A 25,974-nucleotide genomic window follows, 5' to 3' on the forward strand; every position below is an offset into this window, starting at 1 on the left:
TTAACATTAAGTGCTATTCAGAGACGGGAAAAAGAAAAACATTTCATTGGTATTCTAAAGCCAAAACATAATAGTCTTTTATAATTGCCTATGATTTTCCCGTACTTTTTCCAGATCATTGTTGTACATTATCCATGACGTCACAATATAGACATTTAACGTTCCGCTTACTTTGACGTCATAATCACTGTTACTATGATACTGCTATGTATACATTTTTGTAAAGCTTCTGAAGATGTAATGAAAGCGCTAAAGCTTTACGGAGGATTTCTGTGTTTTCTTTTCATATTTTTAAAATATATATATATATATATATACATACACACATATTAAATATACACTTGGAAATGAAAAGACACAGATGAAATACTAATACCTTTTAATATATAATTCACACAAAAAAATTTCATCAACATCAATTGATAACCCATTTCACCTTTTCATCAACAAATATGACATCCCATCAAACAATAACATATTATTAAGTCTCTCTTTCTCCCCCCCCCCCCTCTCTCTCTCTGAAAGACATTTAGAATGTCCACTCTGAAAGACAAAGAATTAACACAAGTGAAAAAGCCGGACGTTGTATGATATGGTATGTAATCACATGTATGTTGGTTGGCATCACAGATTATTATACTTTCATGTAAAATACTCGAACCTGATTGGTCGAGAAGCATTTGAAAAAAACATATTGTTACCCTCTGAGAACAAAAAACACGCGCCCCAGGGTGATAGTATCTAGCAACGGGTAACAGTACTTGACAACGGGTGATATTATAAAAAATTATCACATGCGTCAAATTTATGCGCGTACGGTTCGCCGTAGATTGTTAGACGACGTCGTTTGAGCGTTTGTAATAAACGCGAGTACCCGCATCGAAATACGAAATAATCGCATGACAGTTATTGATCAAATGTCAACAGACGTAAGTTTTTCTGCTTTCCAGTTTACATAACATTCAGTATAATAAAACAAATATTGCATGTAGTTGAGGGTAACATTGAAATTTTCACCCCTCGAGAAAGCATTGTCAACCTCGGCTACGCCTCGGTTGACAATGGTTTTCTCGGGGTGAAAATTTTCAATGTTACCCTCAACCACATGCAATATTTATATATTGTTTTTTTTTAAAAATATTTAACATCATTAAGTACATAAATATCACTAAATGTGTAAAATCATATATTGCATCTGTTATAGAATACTGATTCTGTATTTTAAAACAACCTCTAATAAATTGCAAACTTTTCACCCCAAAGCGCCACAATAGAAAGGTCATGAGTCATAAATTATCACAGCACACAATAGTTCCAATGAATAGTATAATTATATATATGACGATCATTTGAAATAAATATGTGAGAAAATAAGCATTTGGCACATCAGTGAAAACAGGTCTTTGAGCAAATAATAAGCAGCATAAAGATACATGTTCTTTCCACTGCAGGAAAGTGCACGATGAAAGGGCCTAACAAAACATCATTGGATTCCAAGAACAACCCACCTATATAATATTATATATAGATAGATAGATAGATAGATATAGATATACATGTATATGCATATATATAAAGATAAAAAATTTTTTTTTTAAAAATCTTCAAAACTGCTACCTGGAGAGATATGCTTGTGTTCATGTACAATATATACTTCAACTGTATGTACAAGTTCATGAAAATAAATCACTTTTCTGTAGTACAAGGGTAACACATGACTTAATGGACGACTCTGAAACAAGAATAACTCTAAAACAATCAAATTCATCAGAAAATGTCCTCCTGGATAGCATCTCTAAAGATCTTTTAATTAACTAACGATTAATGAATAATGTCCCGCAGTGTCAGGTTCTTGTAAGCACTTGTTCCCTCCAGTCCAAACTCATTTGTCCTCCTTCGACGGATTTCATTTTCTCGCTTCCGCTGCTGAACAGCCGTTGGGTTACTGATCTGACGTCGCAACACTCTGGGTTGTCTCCCATTATGATCTGAGGGGGCGCTGGGACTGTTGCCCAGGTACAAGTCCGTAAAGAGCTGTAAAACACGCAGTCAGAAATACATGTATACTAATTCCTTCTGTGGATGATTATTCAAATACAGTCTAACCTCGTTATTTTGAACTTGAAGGATTCGAGATATCAAGGGTAAAATAATGAAAGAATAAGTGGTTGGGATTTTCGAATCACTTTGACATATCCATGGTATTCAAGATATAGGTGTTTGAGATATGGAGTTTCAAATGTACACATAAATCTTTAATATTAGGTTCAGATCATGGGAACTTATTTCCAGGGAGGTGTCCTTATTCGGTTTTGCACAGAATTGGATGTGTGGGGTTCATTAGTGTGGGAGGAGGCTGGAGTGTCTGAAAAAATGTATCTGAGTGGGGAACCATCATACCCTTACATACAGGTACACCCCACACCCTCTCACATAATAGTACAACCCACACCCTCTCACATAATAGTACAACCCACACCCTCTCACATAATAGTACAACCCACACCCTCTCACATAATAGTACACCCCACACCCTCTCACTAGTACACCCCACACCCTCTCACATACTAGTACACCCCACACCCTCTCACATAATAGTACACCCCACACCCTCTCACTAGTACACCCCACACCCTCTCACATACTAGTACACCCCACACCCTCTCACATAATAGTACAACCCACACCCTCTCACATAATAGTACAACCCACACCCTCTCACATAATAGTACAACCCACACCCTCTCACATAATAGTACACCCCACACCCTCTCACATAATAGTACACCCCACACCCTCTCACATAATAGTACACCCCACACACCCTCTCACTAGTACACCCCACACCCTCTCACATACTAGTACACCCCACACACCCTCACTAGTATACCCCACACCCTCTCACATACTAGTATACTCCACACCTTCTCACATAATAGTACACCCACACCCTCTCACTAGTACACCCCACACCTTCTCACATAATAGTACACCCCACACCCTCTCACTAGTACACCCCACACCTTCTCACATAATAGTACACCCCACACCCTCTCACTAGTACACCCCACACCTTCTCACATAATAGTACACCCCACACCCTCTCACTAGTACACCACACACCCTCTCACTAGTACACCCCACACCCTCTCACATATTGGTACACCCACTGCCTATAATGAGGACTAAACCAGAAGTAGGTCACACGAGGAGGAGTGCGCTATCACTGGGTGTTATCTGTGCATATTGAATGGGGCATCAATATTTGTTAATTTTCATGAAGTGGATGATAGGGAAATATTTGTAGTGCCTCAGTACCTACAATGTACATTTACTCGTGACAATTGATTCTCCTTTTAATTACCTCTCAAAACAGTCTTGATCGAATTTGAAAATTGAGAATTGAGAATTTTAAACAACATCATTTCCAAACAATTAAATCAGAAGGTGGGGGTGAGGGTGTAATTTAGTCGAGTCTGTGTTTGTACTCCAGTATGGAGTCCTATAAACTTTACCTGTAGTCTCTCTATTAATTGGTTCCCTTCCTGGTCGTTCTCACTTCCTGATTGGCCAGCTTCCTGGTTTGGTGGTCCTCTCCTCAAATGACGTTCATGTTCTTGATGAGAAAATGAATCAATTCATGAATTAACTTTGATGTAAATTCCCACTCAAAAATATACATGTCAACTTATATCAATATATATTGATTTATATAATACATGTGTATAGTGTTATCATACATAATATATCAAATATATATGTCAACAATAACATATGTACCTGTAGAACGATAGAAAATTCAGGTGGCATTCATTTTAATAATTTTACTTTGCTATTTTGAAGTTTATTTTTCTTTGCATTGGTAATTCACCAATAATTTTTCTTGGGAGATTAATTTCTGTGATTTCAACAAATTCAAACATTTCATGAAAAGAAAAAAGTAATATACATAAAAGAAATGACAATTCTTCACCCACAACATGAACCTACAGACATGCTAATTTTTTTTCAAATCCACACTAACTTTACTCCACAAAAATATGTCCCTCTACACTATAAAAATATTGTTTTGTCAGGTAACATGTGAAATTGTCATCCTGCATAAACACTATTGTTGGCTTTGACTTTGTCTCCATCAATGTTTTCCAAGGGGTGACAATTTCACGTTACCCAACAAAACATGTACTGGTAATATTTTTTGTTACACTGAATGTTTTAAGAATGCATTTAACTATGGTGAACCGTATGTGCAAACATTTTGTGCACTTAACAATTTTTATACTGTTACTCGTTGTCATGCATTGTCAGCTGTTGCTATGACTGCTGTCACCCAGAGGGCGTGGTTTATGCACGTAATGGAGTAACAGTACTTTTTAACAAATGTTTCTAAACCAATCAAATTCGTCTAATTTACATGAAAATATAACAATATAAATCATCAGCTATCTATGCTAAATTTTATGTTTTTGTAATTCTTTAATCTTGATATTGCAAAATACATGTACATGCAAGCTGCAAAAAGTGCATATTCAGAATTACTTGATTTAATACTATAAAACTTCTCTACGAATTGCACACAGATGTTAAAGAAAGAGAAATAAAACATCTGCTGTCAAACTTGTAAAGACAATTGTTTTGCAACTACTGCAGGTAAGTGACAAATTATCTTTATTAACAGTATTAAATCCGTTAATCAGTGAGAAATCTCCATGGTTTGAATGATTTGATCATTAAAAAACAAGAAGTCCATGGGTCACATCGCTCACCTGAATCACTTTGGCCTATATTTAAAGATTTTCCCTATATATTCGCATGTAAAACTTTGATTTCTATTGTGGCCCCAACCTACCCCCAGGGGCCATTTTACAAACTTGAATCTGCACTATGACAGGAAGCTTTCATGTAAATGTAAACTTCTCTGGCCCAATGTTCTTGAGAAGAAGATTTTTAAAGATTTTCTCTATATATTTGTATGAAAAACTTTGATCCCCTATTGTGGCCCCACCCTACCCCTAGGGCCATGATTTTGAAAAACTTGAATCTCCACTATGTCAGAAAGCTTTCATGTAAATGTTAACTTTTCTGGCCCAGTGGTTCTTGAGATGTTTAAAGAATTTCCCTATATATTTATATGTAAAACTTTGATCCCCTATTGTGGCCCTATCCTACCCCTGGAGGCCGTGATTTTAACAAACTTGAATCTGCACAATGTCAGGAAGCTTTCGTGCAAATTTGTACTTGCATGGCCCAGTGGTTCTTGAGAAGAAGATTTTCAATGATTTTCCCTGTATATCTGTATGTAAAACTTTGATCCCCTGTTGTGGCCCCATCCTACCCCTTGAGGCCATGCTTTCAACAAACTTGAATCTACACTATGTCAAAAAGCTTCCATGTAAATTTGTTTTTTTCTAACACAGTGGTTCTTGAGAAGAAGATTTTTAAAGATTTTCCCTATATAACTGCATGTAAAACATTAATTCCCTATTGTGGCCCCATCCTCCCCCTGGGGGTCATAATTTTAACAAACTTGAATCTGCACTATGTCAGAAAGCTGTCATACAAATTTCAGCTCTTTTGGCCCAGTGGTTCTTGAGAAGATTTTTAAATGACCCCACCCTATTTTTACATTTTTGTGATTATCTCCGCTTTGAAGAGGGCATGGCCCATTATTTGAACAAACTTGAAAGCCCTTTACCCAAGGATGCTTTTTGTCAAGTTTGGTTGAAATTGGTCCAGTGGTTCTAGAGAAGAAGTAGAAAATGTAAAAAGTTTACAGACAGACGACAGAAAACAGGCGATCAGAAAAACTCACCTGAGCTTTCAGCTCAGGTGAGCTAAAAACCAACAACACATAATGATGCTGTATTCTGCTCTGTTAAATCAGAAGAAAGAGGCAAAATAAACGGTGAAGAAAAGAGTGAAGAAAATGCTAGAGTTTAGCTACTGCATTCATCCACTTTTGGAATGTACACTACAGGTATTGCAACAAAAACATATCAGCATGCTTGGCTGTTAGCTACAACAGAAGGATTAAGATATTAACCTAATTGCTAATGCTTGTCTCAACTGTCTCAAATCAGTCAGACCTTAACAAATATGGTCCCTCATAAATGAATGAACATTTGTAAAACGTAGCTTGTTTTTTTTGTTTTTTACTTTTATCGAAAAGTTTCCATTATACTGTAAAGACCTGAGACAAACATTGCTGAAGAGAAGTATATGCAGGGTTAGCTCCTTTTGAAATACCTGACAGTCGTGGAGCCCTGGGGGGAAGACCCACCCTAGAGCCACCAGAGTGACCCCGGGAGGAACCACCCTCAGGACCCGAATCCTGTGCCTCAGCAAGAATAATCCCATTTGCAAGGCGAGTTGAGCGTATACTGCTCAGGCTTGTGTGGGATCCCGTGAGACTTGCCCTCGAATCTGGAGATGAACGGTAAGACGTTAACAAGACATCAAAATCATTTACATCTGCTTCAGTGTTTACTTTGGGGACTCGTTTGAAAAGTCGGCGTTTTCCACTACGATAACTACTCGCCCCCAGACTTGTGGTAGTGGACATTGTGTCAATGTCTGCATTAGGATTAGTTTCATCTGATTCAATTAATGGAGGTAATTCTCTATTAGGAGAGGGAAGCTCAGATGGTCTACTATGAAGTAATGATCTCGCACCAGGTGATCGAGAGGATCGTCCTGAATCAGGAGTTCTAGACACTGATTTATTAGTCAATTTTTCTGCTTGTAACAATGCTAAAGTATTTTTGATTGCAGCATGTGTTGCAGCACGGCCATTTTTATGACCCAAAGGTAATTCTATCACAGCTTCTGATTGAATCTCTTTCGAGTCACCAACTTCAGACAGTTCATCTGATAGAAATCGTCTGCGAAGAGATTTTTGCCTGCGAAGATTCTGACCTGCAAAGTGCTCGGAGGACTGGGACTGAATATCTGCATCCTCAGTGCTCTGCTGTTCATCCGATTGGGTACTTAATTCTTGCAGACGCTGATTGAGTGACGATTTTCGATGTTGTAAACGGCCCAGCAAACGACCACCAGGCATTGAGGAACCAGCAGTGGCAGACACATTCTCTGCCCCATCACCTCTACAGAGAAAATTATGAATATGAAAAACAAAATCCAACATTCTTACAAGCACAAGATACATACTCATACAATATGTACATTTAAACTATGCAGTAAAACATGGTTATAGCGAACCACCAGGGCCAGTGAAAAACAGTTCATTATAACCAAACTTCGTTATAACCATTAAAATTTTGAAATTCATTATTTTCCTCCCATTATGTGTGAACTTGTTATAAGCGTGTTTTACTGTATAACTTATCATCATTCTATTGAAAATGTACCATACACATGGTGGCGAATCAGGTGACATTGACATGATCAATTACACAGAAAAATGGAGCACTGACAGTTTTTATATATGACGTCCCGTATTATGGTATGGTGTTGTCCGTCCGTCTGTCTGGCTGGACCTTGTGGACAGGATACAGATCGAACCGTAAGCTCCAGGATTTTATAACTTGGTACATTTGATCACCATGATGAGAGGAAGATGCCTATTGTTTTTCAAGATCAGAGGTCAAAGGTCAAGGTTGCAGTATCACTTAGTAGGAACACCTTGTAGGCAGGATACAAACCGAACCGTAAGCTCCAGGATATTGCAACTTGGTACATTTGATCACCATGATGAGAGGAAGACGCAAATTGTTTTGCAAGGTTAGAGGTCAAAGGTCAAGGTTGCAGTATCACAGTAGGAAGACCTTGTAGGTAGGATAAAAACCGAACCGTAAGCTCCAAGATATTGCAAGTTGGTACATTTGATCACCATAATGAGAGGAAGATGTCTATTATTTTTCAAGGTCAAGGTATCACTTAGTAGGAAAACCTTGTAGGCAGTATACAGACTGAACTGTTGGGGCTAGGACCGTCAAACTTTGTACACATACACTTTATACCAAATGGAGGATGCCTATTGTTTCTTAAGGTCAAAGTCGTAGTAGCAGGATACAGACCGATTCGTTGGGGGCAAGGACCATCAATTTGGTACACATACATCTTATGCCAAGTGAAATTATTATATAGAGAGTACATGATTTGTCTTGTTTTTACGATGCAAAGAAAGTATGTCACACCCTGATGATTGCTGATACTACTTGAAGTCAAGTTCTACAAATCATGGTGTAAGAAAAACACCCTATATTAGCTTTTCACGGACGTATTACGTACCATTGGCGATACTCTTGTTTGGTTGTCAGAAAATTTCTGATACTGTGTCGGTCTTCCCTGCTTCTATCACATGTAGAACTACCATTTTAGTATAGATTTGTCCCTAAGAAAATCCTTCAAATGTTGATATAAGTTATGTGACAATCCGTTATTGATAACGGTGTTACTTCTTCGAATTTTCCCTTGTAGTGACTTTCTCCACCATTTTCCCATAAAATTGATCATGTCAAAGTCACATGATTTGCCACTGTGATATAATTATGGCATATTATTAAGAGGCTGCACTAAAAACTGATTTACCCATTAGAACCAACCGACATCCCATTCAAAGTAAAACTGGCTCTCAGTGTATCTGCCGATGGCTCTTCTGTTACACGCCCCTGTAGACGACCTTTCTGTGCCACTTTCCTCCCCTTTAAGCTTCTCTCTACAGGTGTGTTGTCCACTCTCACTAAACCCACTCCTGGTATACTGAGTTCACTCACATCATTTCCTCGGATCCCAGAGGGCGCTGTTGTCTTTGATGCAGCAGAAGATCTGGAACATCACACAGAACGTGTAAATTCTGCTCAAGCACTGTACTTTATACTACACACATTATAAACATCGTAAGAGTCACTGAAATGATCTGTTCATTATACCATTAGACAAAGCAGAAAATGCTATAATCTGTTCATTATACCATTAGAGAAAGCAGAAAATGCTATGATCTGTTCATTATACCATTAGACAAAGCAGAAAATGCTATGATCTGTTCATTATACCATTAGACAAAACAGAAAATGCTATGATCTGTTCGTTATACCATTAGAGAAAGCAGAAAATGCTATGATCTGTTCATTATACCATTAGACAAAACAGAAAATGCTATGATCTGTTCATTATACCATTAGAGAAAGCAGAAAATGCTATGATCTGTTCATTATACCATTAGACAAAACAGAAAATGCTATGATCTGTTCGTTATACCATTAGAGAAAGCAGAAAATGCTATAATCTGTTCATTATACCATTAGACAAAACAGAAAATGCTATGATCTGTTCATTATACCATTAGACAAAGCAGAAAATGCTATGATCTGTTCATTATACCATTAGAAAAAGCAGAAAATGCTATGATCTGTTCATTATACCATTAGAGAGAGCAGAAAATGCTATAATCTGTTCATTATACCATTAGAGAAAGCAGAAAATGCTATGATCTGTTCATTATATCATTAGAGAAAGCAGAAAATGCTATAATCTGTTCATTATACCATTAGAGAAAGCAGAAAATGCTATGATCTGTTCATTATACCATTAGACAAAACAGAAAATGCTATGATCTGTTCATTATACCATTAGACAAAACAGAAATTGCTGGGGCCAGTTGCACAAAAAGTTAGTTATGTTTAACTGACAGTTAACTTCAAGTTAATGCTATATGTAAATGTTCAAGTCAATGGCAAGTTAACAGTCAGTTAAAGTTAACTAACCTTCGTGCAACTGGGTATTTGAGATTCCATTAAACAAAGCAGAAAATGCTTTGTTTTGTTTGTGATAACATTAGACAAAGATTTGTTTGTTCATGTATTTCTATTAAACAAAGCAGATGATGATTTGTTTTGTTTGTGATACTATTAGTCTAGACAAAGCAGAGACAGCTCTTTTCCGCGTTACCTTTCACTGTTCCTCTGAGCCTGTTCTTCTGCCTCCAGCTGAGCAGTGACTGGGTCCCAAACCACCTGACCATCGACTGGACATGTTGGATGTGAATGAAGTAGCCAATTATCTATACAGTCCTTGTGGAACTGGGAGAACAGAAGAGGAATGTAAAGTTGCATTGTTAAATCCTTTCTCTGAGAATAATTTAAGTCAAATTGCCGAACATTTCTCTGCCAGACAATTAATCGAAATCATTCTTGACTCTCAATTTCAGGAATATTATTGTGATCTGTTACCTTGTGTTTACACGTGGGCAATTTTCTGACAAACTGGTTGACCTCATAGCCCCGGAGACAGATTCTGCACTGTATTCCTGGAGCTAACAAGGCCCCCCTCTCTCGGACTTTCTCTATTGGGAACTTATTGACCACTGCCTCTGGGATGTCACTCTGCTGTTGATTGGCATTGCTGAAGATGATAAAATTCAGAGCTTAGTTATTATGACCCTGTGTATAGGCAGGAACCTATATACTAACTTTAGTATATAGGTCCCTGGTATAGGTACCTCTTAATTCAATTTTTTGGGGGGAAAATAATTAAGCCATTTGAGGGATAAAATGTGGAGTTGTTCAAAAGAAATAAAATGTGTTCATTATTTTATTTCTGAACCTCTTTATTTCATATCATCAAACATTCATGTGTTTTTGGTCTCAAAAAGTTTTACTCACACTTTAAAAAATGCCAGTTTAAATTTTTAAATGTTTAAAACCATAGGCACATGTACAATATGCAAGTTTCGAATTACGAAGTCTTTTGAGTCAGGAGGTGCATTTAGTAGAACTCATCTAAGTGGGACACAGTGCAATTATATAGTCTGATGAGAAAAAAAATGAAAAACTGTTTCTGTTCAAGGTTATAATTTGGAAATAAGAAAGATTTTAGATTGACGTAAATTCAGTACTAAAACAATGCCATATTTCTAAATAATAACTATAGTCACTAATGTATGAACATCAAAATAATGTTATATAATAAGCATATTTTTCTGTGTTCCTTTCCTCCCTAAATACTGATGGTTTGGGTATCAACCAAATTCAGGTGATTTAAGACTGCGAATGAAAAATTTATCACATTTTTGTTCCTCCTCCTCACATCTATACACAATTTCTTTTGGGACCTTACTGAGTACAAGAGTGCAGTAGAGGGAAATAAATAAAAGACATCTCAACACTTGTGTATAAGTGGATACAGAGAAGTATGTTCATTACTACAATAACAAAATTTATAAAGAGTCAGTGCTATATAGTACATATGTTGAAAACTTTATATGTTGAAGACTTTATATACCTGTCTAGCTGAGTCAGCAGTTCATAGTCAGACTCAGTGAATTCACGATTAAGCAGGTCATTAGCAACAGCCTCTGGTAAAACTGCACCATATGTCCTCTGAGCAGGGCGCCATCTTTGATTTCTCTTCTGAAATTCAAAGAATTTACAGTAAAATTTAGGAGCATTTAGTCATGTTTAACCACGACTACAGTTTTTACAGGTTACTCTTGATATAGAAATGTCATGATGCACACTAACAAAACTGATGTATTTGAAAGAAGATGGTTGAAATGAAAATGTTTATTTGAAAATACATGTTAGTAACAATCTCTCATTATTTTGTCAATATATCTTCCAGCCATGGTGCGTATGTGAATGATTGTATGTCTGTCTATCATTGAAACCGAAAACAAGAGGCCCATGGGTCACATCGCTCACCTGAGTCACCTTGGCCCATATCTGAAGACTTTCCATATATATTTCCATGTAAAACCTTAGTCCCTATTATGGCCCAAACTACCCTTTCCAAACTTGAATCTACACTATGTCAGAAAGCTTTCATGTAAATGTCAACTTCTTTGGCCCAATGGTTCTTGAGAAGAAGATTTTTAAAGCTTTTTCCTATATTTGTATGTAAAACTTTGACCCCCCCCCCCCCCCACTTGTGGCCCCATCCTACCCCCCGGGGGCCATGATTTGAACAAACTTGAATCTGCACTATGTCAGAAAGTTTTCTTGTAAATATCAGCTTCTCTGACTCAGGGGTTATTGAGAAAAAGATTTTAACTATATATTTGTATGTAAAACTTTGATCCCCCTTGTGGCCCCATCCTACCCCCGGGGGCCATGATTTGAACAAACTTGAATCTGCATTATGTCAGGAAGCTTTCATGTAAATCTCAGCTTTTCTGGCTTAGTGGTTCTTGAGAAGAAGATTTTTAAAGTTTTTCCCTAAATATTTGTATGTAAAACTTTGATCCCCCCTTGTGGCCCCATCCTACCACCGGGGGCCATGATTTGAACAAACTTGAATCTGCAATATGTCAGGAAGCTTTCAGGTAAATTTCAGCTCTTCTGGCCCAGTGGTTCTTGAGAAGAAGATTTTTAAATGACCCCACCCTATTTTTGCATTTTTGTGATTATCTCCCCTTTGAAAGGGACATGGCCCTTCATTTGAACAAACTTGAAAGCCCTTCACCCAAGGATGCTTTTGGCCATGTTTGGTTGAAATTGGCCCAGTGGTTCTGGAGAAAAAGTCGAAAATGTGAAAAGTTTAACAGACAGACGGACAGACAGACGACGGACAAAAAGCGATCAGAAAAGCTCACTTGAGCTTTCAGCTCAGGTGAGCTAAAAAAGGAGAAAAGATGCACATTACTCAACAAGAGTACTGGAAACAGTGCAAAATGCGTCCATCACAAAATTACGTAGGACGTTCTTCTTAAGCCATCAGTTGAAGAACTTTATTGAAGGTAGTATCAGCCATTATCTACCTGTCGTATACTTTCTTTTTCATGGTATGAATAACAGGTTCTAACTTAAAAAATCTGTGACTGAAGGTATCAATAGGCAAACTAAGAGCTTTGCGTGTGAAATATTTTCTAAATTTCCACTACTTGTAATTTTTTCAAACATCAAAGAAAATCAAAAATTGTTAAAATTGTTAAGAATCACAATCCTTGCAATATACACATTTTTGAGTTGTTTACAAAGTCCTTAGCTTGAAATATGTGAGAGGAAGAAGAATGTCGAAATCCTTGCTAAATGGACAAAACCATGCATGTACTTGCTTCGTAATAAAACTGCAACTATAAGCGCAACAATTAACCTATAATTTTCTCAAAACTTGAAGAATATCAAAATCCTTGCCACGTGTTCAATACCCACAAAAATACTCTGCATAATAAGAGGGTCCTGACTTGAAAACCGTGGGATGATTAAGAGGGACAAAAAAATGTACCCTATTGGCTACATCAAATACTGAAATTTAAATAAAGGGGCAAAACTCCTGAGAGTGGTTGAAATAGATCAAAATTGCAACATGATCTAGAGCAACCCATAGAGAAACGACATCACAAGTTTCAGCTTGTCAATGGTATGTGATAGAGAATTAAATGAAATTAGAAACAGAAAACCCCATACAGATGGACAGATGGAAGAAGGTAGAAACATTGCTGTACCATAATAGGCCCCATCTAAAGATGAATGCATAAAAAATTATAATGCAGTATTATCTAATTTGTTTTGGAATGATCAGACATTCTAAAAAAGAAATGTCTAGTAATTCCTTATCAGTTGTTATTGATATCAACATTCATGAATTTGATGAAATGCAGAATATCACAGCTGTCATATGGCAAGCAAATGTACTATGTAGCTGACCATTTTATACAATATGAATTGGTTTGATGAATGCTGATGAACCAATCATAGAATCTGTATGTTACAACCAAACTGAAATTATCATGAAATACACTGCAAAATTTGTACTCACATGTCTGTATTCGAATGGATGGCTAGTATGAATGGAAGTGTTGAAACAAGACTGGCAAAGATGAAAGTCTGAACAAGCTGTGCATCTGTTTAAACAATGAATTTCTGAATATCAAGTTCAAAATCAACATATTCTGTTACGTCTAGTTAACGATGAATTTGGGAAAAAGAATAAGAAGCCCATGTTACAATGCTTAAGTGCCAATGTTTTGATTGTCGGAGAAAAAAATTCCAATACACAACTTCCGAGATATCAGCTCTTCTGTGATAGAGGTATGTTCAGTGTTCTGTTGAACGCTTGGGTGGGTACAAGATGAATACATATACTATAGACTAGCTATGTAAATATGGATAAAAGTAATAAAAGTGTAAATTTTGTTTATATCAGCCGTTGGTATACATTAAACTGACCATATCAAGAATAATATTTGATTGAATTAGGCCATTAAATTAAATATGAAATTATTTTTTATTTCCTCTTCTGCACGAGTGATATTTTAATCGAAGAAAAAGGGTGATTATCAATTTTTTGAGGTATTTAATCATTAAATACATGTACTTATTATATACCCATCAATGTATCGTTCGTTGATACTGTGGATTTCACAGCGTGTGATCCGGTTTTCCGGATCACCACACTGTGGTTTTCTGATTCCGTATCAGTATCCTCTGAAACTGATGCCGTCACAATGATGTCATAATGCATCAACGCAACGTTATTTGTGGAAAATATTGACCGCGTCACAAAACAAAACTACGCACACGAAACATAATTTCATGGTATGTCTGTTTTTGATAATTTGGATTACATTTATCATCTTATAAATGTGGATTTAAAATGCAGAAGGGGGTATATAATAAATTTATCATTACTACAGTAACTTGATCCGAAGAGTTGGATCACGTCTCGTTGACAGGTGCGGATCATCAGATCAAACTCGACGCTTCGAGTCTCGTGTGATTTGATGATCCGCGCCTGTCAACTCAACGTGATCCGACTCTTCGGATCAAGTTACTGTAGTAATAACATATATTTATCATAATATAAACTTACTAATATTGTGTGTCCCTGCAGTTTGGGTGGTTGCATGATGTCTGATAATCGGCCTTTAGCCAATATATTGAAGACAGCGATAAGCATTTGTACCCACTGCGTGTGGACAATAGAATGTTTTGCGTCTCACTGTGCACAAGAGTTCCACAAAGGGAAAGAACTATTGGGCAACTTGGAAAATTGCGTATTGGATAAACACTTCCCCCTAACGTCTTCAGAAACAGATCAAAAACAGATAAAAAGACGTTGGTCACGATTTGAACTGAAAATCAATTTTCAAATTCTATTTTCCACATTTTTAATGTTTACAATGCTTAATCAAGGTATTTCTAATGCAGGTCAGCAAAAATTTGAATAGTTAAGAATTGTAAACATAAAAAATGGAACAATAAAATTTGAACATTTTAAGCTCAAATCCTATCCATGCCCCTCTAATGAACTGTAAAAATCAAGCATATAAATACCCACAAACATGCATCCAACCGAGGAAACAGAAAGAAGAAAAAAAATCTAATATGTTCTGATAATTTGAAGAGATGATATTTTTTTAGAGGTGGTGAGGGGATATTAATTATGATAATTTGAAGAGGTGGCATTTTTGGGGGGTGAGGGGGGGGGGGGGTGGGGGTGGGGTGAGGGGATATTTATCATAATAAGTTGAAGAGGTGGCATTTTTTGGGGGGTGGTGAAGGGATATTTATTATGATAATTTGAAGAGGTGGCATTTTTTGAGGGATGGTGAGGGGATATTATGGCCCTTGACAAAAGCCAGTCTGCATTTAATAGCTACAAATAGTGACAGCTACCCATGAAGAAAGGAAAGTATATAGATATTGTATAAATATCAAGTTTCATTTTTTTTTTTACATGGAGCCAACTTTCTGTCATATTAACCTGTAGCATTTTCCTTCAATTGGTGTCATATGACAGCTCTGACATTTTGTATTGAGGTGACGGTCCATTCGTCCCCCTGCGGGAACCCCCATGGCGTTACGACTCTCCTGTTTTAGGAGTTCTATGGGGCCAAAATCCTCCCGACAGAATGGACATTTGATGGTCTTCTCTCCGGATGTTTTCTGGTGGTCAGCCCAGATCTTCATACATTTGATGTGGATACTGTTACCACATCCAAACCTGTGAAAATTACAAAAGCATTAACTTAAATCTCCTCTTGACAGTACCTTAAGAATATATATATACACAGTTGAACTTAGATATCTTGAACACCGATATCCCGAATACCATGGATGTGTCCAAGTGATTTGGATATGTACAAGTGATTTGGAAGTCCCATCCACTTATTCTTTAAGTATTTTACATTTGATATCTTAAATCCTCAGATATCTCGAAGTTTTATCTTGAGCCTATCGAGTTTGATATAATGCGGTTTGATTTTATATCTTGCATTTATATCAAATAGTTTACATCATCTTGAAGTTTTTCTCCTTGTGTAAACTGTAGTTTCATCATGTTTTGTTAAATATAGGATTTTAATTGTTTTCATGGATATGTCCTACCTCGAAATTAAGAGATCACCTATTAAGACAATTCTCCTCATTTAAGGAAATGTGGAGTCACTTTCCATGAAATTGCATGGTAAGTGAAACTGGCAGTGCATGTATTTTTGACAAATAAATGGAGCTTGGAGCCCATGAAAATTTATGGAATTACAATATTTAATACTACATGTACATATATGAGTGTCTACTTCAATGCATGTAAAATTCATATGTTTTCTGATGTGTGGAGTGTCCCGCTGAAAGTTTTCTTGTTCACCCATACATGCCAATGGCTGATCTTAAACATTCGTACCAGGACAAATGTTTATGTCCATTTTGATCTGGGGGGAATTTCATGAAACTTTACTGTAATTATATTTTTTTATTATCACTGGCCACGATCCAAATTTGTGCAAAGATAATAACACAACATAGCAAAGTAGTTTTTATTTATATAGTATACACGTATATATATAAAGTCTTTTATTGGAGTAAATTTCTAAAAAAAAAAAAAAAAAAAAAAAAAAAAAAAAAAAAAAAACCCTCTATACCACTTTCTTGAAATATTTTGACTGTTTTACCGGTCTTCTTGAGTTGTGTGAGAAATAAACAAGTGAAGAAGAAGGGTAACATGGTCGAAATATTTCAAGAAAGTGTTTAGAGTTTGTCTTGTTTTTTTTTTTTAATTCTATATATTATATATAATTATTCATTTATTTAGAGAGAGAGCTAATAGAGTAAAGCCAATTTCAACAAACCTAAAATAATACATAGTAATACAAAAGTAAGCATAAATACCTGCAACTTGTTCATTTCTGTTTTGTTTACATTGTTTATTTATTTGCATTGTTTATTTGTTTACATTATTCATTTACCTTGTTTATTTGTTAACATTGTTTATTTGTTTACACTGTTTTATTTGTTTACACTGTTTTATTTGTTAACATTGTTTATTTGTTAACATTGTTTATTTGTTTTATTTGTTTACACTGTTTTATTTGTTTACATTGTTTATTTGTTAACATTGTTTATTTGTTTACACTGTTTCATTTATTTATTTGTTAACATTGTTTGTATGCAGTGCTCGAGCTGGGCTTCGTCATTTTCACCAATGGCAAATTTTTTACAAAAATGGCACAAAAAAAATTTAAAGTGGCGAAAATACCTTTTTGCAATAAATTGTATTTTAAAATCTGTCTTGTGTTTTCCTTTGTCAGTGACACATTATCGCCTGTTTGTTTATGCAGTCAAAATCTGTTTATTCCGTCAACGTGTGCAACCGGAAATCTCGCGTCGCTCCAGTGCACACAGAGCTGGTCACGAAGGCCAGATAATAGTCTCAAGTAATGTATGGCTGCAAAAAAGTCTGTGATTATGTAATAAAGTACATCGGACAGCTGTGTACCCTGCTGTGGTCAATTGTTTAACATTTAAAGTCTTATTCATTATCGTGTTATCATCTCCACATTAATGAATTACTTACTTAATGTCAATTCTTAACCACAGAACCGACCGGTAATTAAATTGGCCGTATCATTGTGTATAATGTATATACATGTAGTATATACATTAATTGTTTGTTTTTGCTGCCAAGCTCGTTGATTACAAGATTTTGATTTTGATGTGTTTGATTTTACTTTGAATAAACAATGCGGTCGGTCACCATTGATATGGACATAGCAATTTTAATAAATAATTTTCTTTGAAGTTCGGTGCGCAACAGTATAAAAATGCTAATCTCATAAGACTATATGCACCCCATTCCTCTATTTTGACACTAAACTTCATGCTTCTGACCCTAGTCGGTCTAAAATTCAAAAAATATCTATGTCTGGCTTTACTGTCAACCCCACCTGCTCAAACATCTGATTCTGTCCAAATTGCAAAATCTTCCATACCAAAACGGAAATTTAATAGGGAATGGTTGAGATACGACTCTAAATTGGGCTTGATGTTTTCAGACGTCTGCATTTTAGGCAATGTACACAATGTTTTCACTGAGGGGTGTACATCATGAAGTTTATATTTATATGATTTATTATATGATTTTTGATTTCCATAATAGAATTTATCAAACAAATCAACTTCTTATTATTTCAGAAAGAAGTGTTTAGTTTTTAGTTTAAACAATATTTATTCGTAAATAATTTGATAATGTTTACAAACAATGTCTTATACATGAAATAGATTGAGAAACAAGCCAAAAGGCTTAAATTAATCTCGCTCTAAAGAAGTGTTTAGGTATGGTAGCTGGATATGATTAAGTAATGTAACTGATTCAAAATGCTAAAATCGGTGTAATGAACAAAATAATATGATGGAAATAATTGTAAAGCATGAGATTATTTGCGCTGCGCCGCACCCCGAAAAAGTGGCGAAAGGGAATTTTGGTCCAGTGGGAGCACTGTTTGTTTGTTTACATACTTGCAGTAGGTGACAGGCTGGTGTTTTTGTAGGAGTTCATCTTGACATATCGGACAGCAATCATCATCTCCGATTTCCCTCTGTTGAATTGTGGGCCGTCCATCAGCTGTGTACCCAGTTGTGCCAGGAGGCCCAGATGTTGCCCATCGCCTCACAGGAGTTTTTCGCTGTTTGACAGTTGCACCAAAAAGAATGTCATTGATTTCCCTTTCTACGAGGCCCAGTTGCCATGTGACTGAAATGAAGATCAATGAGATTGATTATTTAAAGTTATAATAGCTCTCAATCTGAAAATTTTATTTAGTTATGAAAATGTGCTATTACGATCGATATGTATGACAGTACCTGGATTATTTTGGGCCACTCGGAACTTCTTCAGAATCAGCCAACAAATATGTTTACAAAGATCTCTGTCCTTCATAAAAGTCGAACAGGTGCATGAGTGAGGATCACCAAGGAAAACCTGAAAAGTGTTAAAATGTAACTGTCACTTAACCACATCAGAAACCCACTGGATTAGCATGTGAGATTGTCAAAAATATCACCTGTTTGTATTATTAGTTATATATGAAAAAGTACAATGTCTGAAAAGTAATGTTTTGTAAACTGTATACGTATTATTTTGGCATCAGATGTAAAACCAGCTTTGATAAAAAAAAAACAAAAAACCCACTGTTACCTTGACTGGTTTGGCTTCGCCCTCCTCTTTAAGCAGGAAGCCAGTTGGACCGGTCTCCCTCAGAATATAGATAGTAGCGTTCAGTGCCTGACATTGTCGCCAAAACACTGCATCATTGCATGTACGACGCCATGCGACACTCCGGGACATTCTACAAGTATGCATAACAGAAAGTAGATTGATAATACAATGAAAAATGTAACTTTCATCTTTAATTGAATATCAGATGTACAATAAAACTTGTTTGAATGCAGTTGTAAAAGTGCAATCTGAAAAGTAATGTTTTGTAAACTGTATACGTATTAATTTGGCATCAAACTTTAAAATCTATCATATTTTTCTCTTAAAGTTAAATATCTATTTGATTTGTGCATTTTGAAATAAATCTTTTTAACAAAGTCTATTCTTCTATCAAAGATTCATTGCAATGGAAGAGATATGCGACTGCTGACTTTGACCTTTGAACCTTAAGAACTATATTTAGAATCAGTTTAAAAAAATATGTAAATTTGGAGAGAGAAAAAAAAAAACTATTGATTTTTCAAAAATTTATTTCAGTATGAATATAAAAAAATGACATTGGTGGATTTGGACTCGGGGCCCCTGGATGAGTAATTACTTGGGGACCTCCTGTTTGCATGTTACAAATTTTTGTTTCATACCTTGTGTATTTTATTATACCGGCAGAAGGCCAATCTTTAAAGCTTACAAAAAGCGTGAAACAATTAAATAAATCAAAAGAGGGATGAAATAGACAGGGAAAGCACACATTTCAGAGAGATCATATTGCTACCAAAAAAAAAAAAAAAAAATCAAAAAAAAAAACAACAAAAAAACAAAACAAACAATAACAACAACAAAATAGTAGAATATCTATACTTCAGGTGCCTGTGAAAATAAACGTTATGAAAAAAGTGAATTTTATCACTTTCACGATGTGAAAATATATCCATTAAAATATGATATCAGGTTCATATCGATATCACGCAACAAAAATATGTGGGTGACTTTGAACACTCAGTGTATTTTTGAAACAGTGCAGTTTGAGTTTCAATGCCAATGACAAACAGTGTAATGTGCTATTCTCTTAAAAGCTTTCAACAAAAGATCCACTGACTATATTGTTGGTCCTAAACAATTTTTTTCCACTCTCTGATATTAACCAAGAACCTATCATCATACCTTCGGCTTCCTCTTAAGAAAACCAAGTTTTTAAATTCCTAAAAATCTCACGTCAAACAGCCATGTTGTTTACCGCCTCGCTTTGGAATCACCATGAAGAACGATCGGATTCCACTCGTACTTTTGCGTAATTGATTACGGAAATAACCGAGCAGTTACGATTGCATGAAGAGATAAAATAAAACACAAAACCAATATCATATTTCAAAATTTTCCGGATAGCTAAACATTTTCAGATACATGCAATGTACTGCGATCATAATAGAGATACCAGTTCATTTTAAATGATTTTATTGTGTCTGATGAATAATGGCATTGATTAAATATTTTTACCAAAAATGGTCATTTTTACCATTGGGGGTCTTCCATCCACATCCCACCCGTACCCGGCCCTTTCTGGGAGCGCAAAAGACAAAAACTGAGTTGTAATCTAACTACTTTTTGAACATTTTATGGATGTGCCACTGCAATACATGCGTGTATGCCAGGTTCACAGGCAGATGACTATGTTAGAGTAGAACTGTATAGAAAAAATATATATTGTTTAGGTACGCAGCTACTCAAATTTACAACTAGAATACTGCAAGTTTTACGGTCCAATATACGGCCGTCGTACAGTGAAATTAACACACATTCTGAATAGAAAAGCCTGAAAATGGGTCATGGTGCACCAATCCCGACATGTGAACTAATTATGTACTTACTCTGAGAGGGAGGTTGTGACAAAATGTTGGTGCAATATATGATGATAAAACAATTTCAGAGCAATACCTGTGGCCATACCGAAAAAAAAATCAGGAAAACTGTTTCATCTACTTCTACCCCTAAAGTATGTCACAGTGCACCAATCCGGCTGAAATGCTATAACTGCACTTGTATTCTTCCGAGAGGAAGCCTTCAAAATGACGAAATATCAGTGCAATATCTGTATCCGTAAAGAAAAAAGCCCGGAAAACTGTTTGACCTATTTTTTGCCCCAAAGTAGATCAATGCAAGGATGGACCAATCCATCGAAATGCAAACTGAACTTGTATTCCTCCAAGAGGAAGCCTGTGACTAAATTTCAGGGCGATATTACTTTGTAATTTACTCTGTAATATTTACTTTGTAATTTACGTTTATCAGTTTTTTTGTACAGTACTTGGCCATAAGTATTTCCCCAAAGAAAATTTCCACTATTTATATTTCATACACAACCATATATTTTCAAAATCTTTCCTCGGAGCCAATTTTCCCTCTGTGTGGATGAAATAAACACCATTTTGTGTAGAAATATCAGAAGTAACTGTCATTATTGTATTTAGAAAAATTTGTTGCAATAAAATATTGTAGAGAGATACCATTTTATTCATTATATTGAATTTTTTTTTAATTCCAAAATTACACATACTTATATAAAGAGTAAGTACTCTCTTAAACTTCGTATTAAAACTGTCATATCTTTAGAATAGATCATGACATAAGTATTCTGAAATTATTAGATGATGCTGTGAATTCCTCCGAGATCAGTGCTTTTTATTTCATCAAAATTGATCAGGAAATGGGTTCAAGAAAATTGTTTGAACATACCGGTATATAGTTTTGTATGAAATATCTATAGTGAAAATTTTCTTAGGGAAAATGCTTTAATATGGCCAAGTACTGTACCATTTTCAAACTGCTTGTGTGTGAGTAACACACATACATGTATATGTGTGACAGGATAAACCGTTGCTACAGGCACTCGACCACTAAACCTAGTTTTTTCTTTTTCTATTACAGATTTTCATTTCCTCCCTTTCATATATTCAATAAAATGTGCCTAATCAAAAAACTGTTCCGTTTGATTGTAGATTTATACACCGAGGGTGTACATTGAAAAATAAATGAATCGTAAAATTTAAAATTTACGTTTTTTTCTTCTTTTTCTAATTTGGGTGGGGTGGGGGGGGGGGGGCTTTGCTTTTTTGTGTATTGTTGTTTTTTCTCAGCGTAGGCGTGTGACTCTGGGTGTATGAATAAATAAACAAAATATAACAAACGTAAGTATACAAAACATGTAGAATATGATACTATTCAGTCCAGTTATATCTTCTAAAAGTACTCCATTACCGCACGCGACTTACAATCATATAAAATGATTTCTTGGTCCTACGGGCCGCGAGTGCAAATTATCTGTCTTAAAAAGTTATATTGTAATTTATGTCGCTGTAATTATGCACAATATTACTGTGATAATTAAGTACTTCCTTTGTAATTCTGCTTATTAACCCCCACCCCACCCCCCTCTTTTCACGAGACAAATTTCCGCGACCAAAACATATACTAGTAACTTGAATAAAAATCTCTTCTTTTTTTTCCAGGTAGACAATTCACTGGTTATCTAGACTTACCTGGGTGTCAGATTTTTCTGATTTTCCGACATGTCACATCTTGGTATAGTCTGTGCTTTACTTTCCATACACTGATAAGCACAACAAAAACCTGTATCTCCTAGATGGCGAAATATAAGATTTTTTTTTATCGCAATATAGTTAAATCTTTTAAAATCTGTTTACGCTTATTTACACTGTTACTTATAAATAACGAAACAATTAAACAATGTAGAATCAAATTACAAGTTTATACCCGAATGTTAATGCGTGTGTAACGCTAAGAAAAGAGGGGTATCAAATGACCCCGGTGCTTGAACAAGATATAAATCAATGATTTCTTTTAATTCAATTATCAAGAATTCATTGAAAAGAAACGAGCCATGTGTTGCACAGCTTTTCAATCTTAAAACGACTTTTGTTTTCACTTTAAAACGCCTGCATTAAAAAAAACATGTCCCCGATCACATTGACTTTAACATAATTGCAGATTTTTAAATTTTGTGAACTGACCCCCCCACCCCCCTCCATAAAATAAACCATACACACAAAAGAAAATACATTTCAAAACTCGATAAATCAATTTGACAATTTATGCTAATTCGTTTTAACTAATCTTCATTTTTATAAATTTTACGAATATTTTGAGGCATTTTATTTCAAACCTTTTAAAAATCGACTACCTGCATTTTACAGCATTTGATGCCTTTCATATTCGGCATTTATAGCATAATAGGGGCGGATCCAGGTATTCTTAAAAGGAGGGGGGTTCTACCATTAATTTTGGTTTTCAAAAAGGGGGTTGGGAGTACCCTCAAAATGTGTTAATTCTAACCCTTTTAGTAAAATTTTTAGACGAAAGGGGGGGGGGGTCCAATCTAATTAAAGTTAGACCTGTATATATATCCGCTCCTCTACGATACGCTTCAGTACAAGCATACCGTAGAGGAGCGGATATACGAGTCTAATTTTAATTAGACTGAGTGTTTGAGTGTCCGTTGTCCTTGGATTATAAAAAATTTGCTCACTCCAAAGGCGTGGATATTCTTATTTAAGTAATTACAGAAATTTTTCATATTAGTTTTGGGAAAAACTGGAAGCTTTTAGCATGTCAGATCTTCCTTTGTGATATACCCCCCCCCCCCCCCCCACACACACACACCCACACACACACACAATACTGTGCATATATCGAAGTAAACGTTGTTCAGGAAATTAGAAATTATAACTTGTTGAAAATTGTAACAATTTAAGGTAAATCGCGGTATCTTGTTTCGGAAAATGTACTAAACGATAAAAGAAGCAATAATTTCTTCTACTCCCGGAGAAATAAATGACAAAATCTTTTGATTTCTTGAATTACTTTATTGGGAGAACTTAATTTTTTCCAAAAAACCCTTAAAATTTGGGTCGTTTTATTAATTTCACCTTATTAAAATGATAGAAAATAGTACAAATGACTAAAAAGGAGAAATATTTCAAGCCCCATAAAATCTGTAAAACCCAGGAGATTGAGGGGGCTTCGCCCCCTGGACCCCCACCAGGGCTTCGCCCTGGACCCACTGCCATGCCTTATAAATTGGCGCCCCCCGTAGCCGCAATTCCTGGATCCGCCCCTGGAAAATATATGATTACGAAGTTCATGAAAGGTAGGCTATCTACCTGAGAACGAGTCAAACTTGGAAATAGATATGAATATTAAAATGGATACATAAAGGATTGAATCCACGAAAGTGCATGCATATATAATTTCTTATTTAATGAAAACATTATGTTCATATAGGCCTAGTACGGCGTTTCCGAGAATCTACGTGCACGAGGATCAAAGAATTGTTGGCACATGACCTCATGCCCCTGGTGCATAATTTGATCGGGCTCGACATGCAGATAAATGTAAAATCTTAAAAGAAACGATCACTGATCAGAGTTTTGAGTAATTTACCACTTTTAAGTAAATTTCTATCGATTTCCGTCATGACCGAAATATTAGAAGCACAACTAGAGACTCTCGCGAATGAGAATGTCTTTTTACAAAAGTACTTCTCGTTGAGAAAAAAGTGTGAACAGCTACAGCAGGTAATTTCTTTCTTTCTCCTTTTCTACAGTTCTATGCTATATACTGTTATAACGGTAAACCAGGGACTTTTAAAAGACTGTGTGGTACTTTTAGTATTGGTTGATTGGCTGTTTCATATTTGGGACAGAGACGGATCCGAGTGTACTGGGGGTCCTGGCTGGGCCCCATCTTGACTTTGCTTTTGGTCAAACCATATATGCATGTATTACTATACAGTAAATCATTTGCATTATTTTGCAAAACTTCATTCTTTAACAGGGATCTTCCACTACCCAATATAGAACTAAAATTCAGCCTAATCTTGCCTTAGATTGGGCTGCTACTAAATCTGCTATATACAGGTCCAGTCTAAAGACTATTTCTACCTACGTAGCTACTTATAGATACCTAGGTATTTAAACCTACTCCAGGTTGCTATTTTTACCTACTTTTTCGTTTACTTGCATTTCGTGGCCAAACGCAGGAACAGCGCAATATGATATGTACCAAATTTCTTGATTCACTTACACTGATGATGAATATCACAAAAATATTGGACAAAAAAATGATTACTTTCTAACCTTTCAAATTTGCATCAATAACTACACCCAGTTTTATTTATCAAAGCTACGTGATAAGAAGTCGAGAATGTCTTACAAATCTGTATTAATTTTAAAGTTTACCCTCATGCATATTTACATTAAAGGTTTTTGGGGCGATTTTTCATGCATTTCCTCTACATCCTCGTAAAGTATTTAAATTTACACTCTGAATTTTGTCGTGCACATGCACAACATGATACATAAAACGACTGACCTGTTTAAAAGATGCGCCTTAATTATTATTTATTTATATTTTTAAAAACAGATAAAAGTAGGAAGAAGTAGCTACTTTAAGTAGGTTTAAATAGCTAGGTAGCTATTAATAGCTATGTAGGTATAAATAGTCTTTCGACTGGACCTGATTTGTACAGTACCTCAAAATGTTTTTATTCTAAATTTGTTTTTAACTCAT

The 25,974-nt window shown here is 35.6% G+C and overlaps 2 protein-coding genes across 3 annotated transcripts in view; one reads left to right on the forward strand and one right to left on the reverse strand.

The window, feature by feature from the left end:
- Nucleotides 1-362: 362 nt before the first annotated feature.
- LOC125666719 (E3 ubiquitin-protein ligase ZSWIM2-like) lies at nt 363-23,020 on the reverse strand. Of its 2 annotated transcripts, XM_048899952.2 has the most exons (14): nt 22,926-23,020; nt 19,372-19,522; nt 19,038-19,155; nt 18,693-18,927; nt 15,664-15,903; nt 13,717-13,801; nt 11,242-11,369; nt 10,191-10,362; nt 9,910-10,040; nt 8,551-8,787; nt 6,916-7,103; nt 6,247-6,423; nt 3,516-3,616; nt 363-2,034 (listed from the first exon to the last, which is right to left on the reverse strand). In XM_048899952.2, exons 1-14 carry the CDS (start codon nt 22,991-22,993, stop codon nt 1,822-1,824), a joined length of 2,244 nt encoding a protein of 747 aa, XP_048755909.1. In that variant the 5' UTR covers nt 22,994-23,020; the 3' UTR covers nt 363-1,821. The 2 variants fall into 2 exon arrangements, with proteins under 2 accessions (XP_048755909.1, XP_048755907.1); XM_048899950.2 differs by having other exon boundaries at nt 6,247-7,103.
- A 1,740-nt stretch (nt 23,021-24,760) lies between these two features.
- The window catches only part of LOC125666721 (uncharacterized), an 11,648-nt gene continuing 10,434 nt past the window's right edge, over nt 24,761-25,974 (forward strand). The window contains exon 1 of the mRNA XM_048899953.2: nt 24,761-24,980. Within this exon, the coding sequence (XP_048755910.1) occupies nt 24,879-24,980 (102 nt within the window). The 5' untranslated portion in view covers nt 24,761-24,878. The remainder of the gene's footprint in view (nt 24,981-25,974) is intronic.

Source organism: Ostrea edulis, chromosome 10 (genome assembly GCF_947568905.1).
Source record: "Ostrea edulis chromosome 10, xbOstEdul1.1, whole genome shotgun sequence".
Lineage (NCBI taxonomy): Eukaryota > Metazoa > Mollusca > Bivalvia > Ostreida > Ostreidae > Ostrea > Ostrea edulis.

Coding starts and splice junctions, on each gene's coding strand:
- LOC125666719 (XM_048899950.2), bottom strand. CDS start 22,993: ATGGAAAGTAAAGCACAGACTATACCAAGATGTGACATGTCGGAAAAT. Junction 19,523..22,925: donor CAGAAAAATCTGACACCCAG/GTAAGTCTAGAT, acceptor GCATACTTGTAG/AATGTCCCGGAGTGTCGCAT. Junction 10,041..10,190: donor TGCCCACGTGTAAACACAAG/GTAACAGATCAC, acceptor CTGTTCTCCCAG/TTCCACAAGGACTGTATAGA.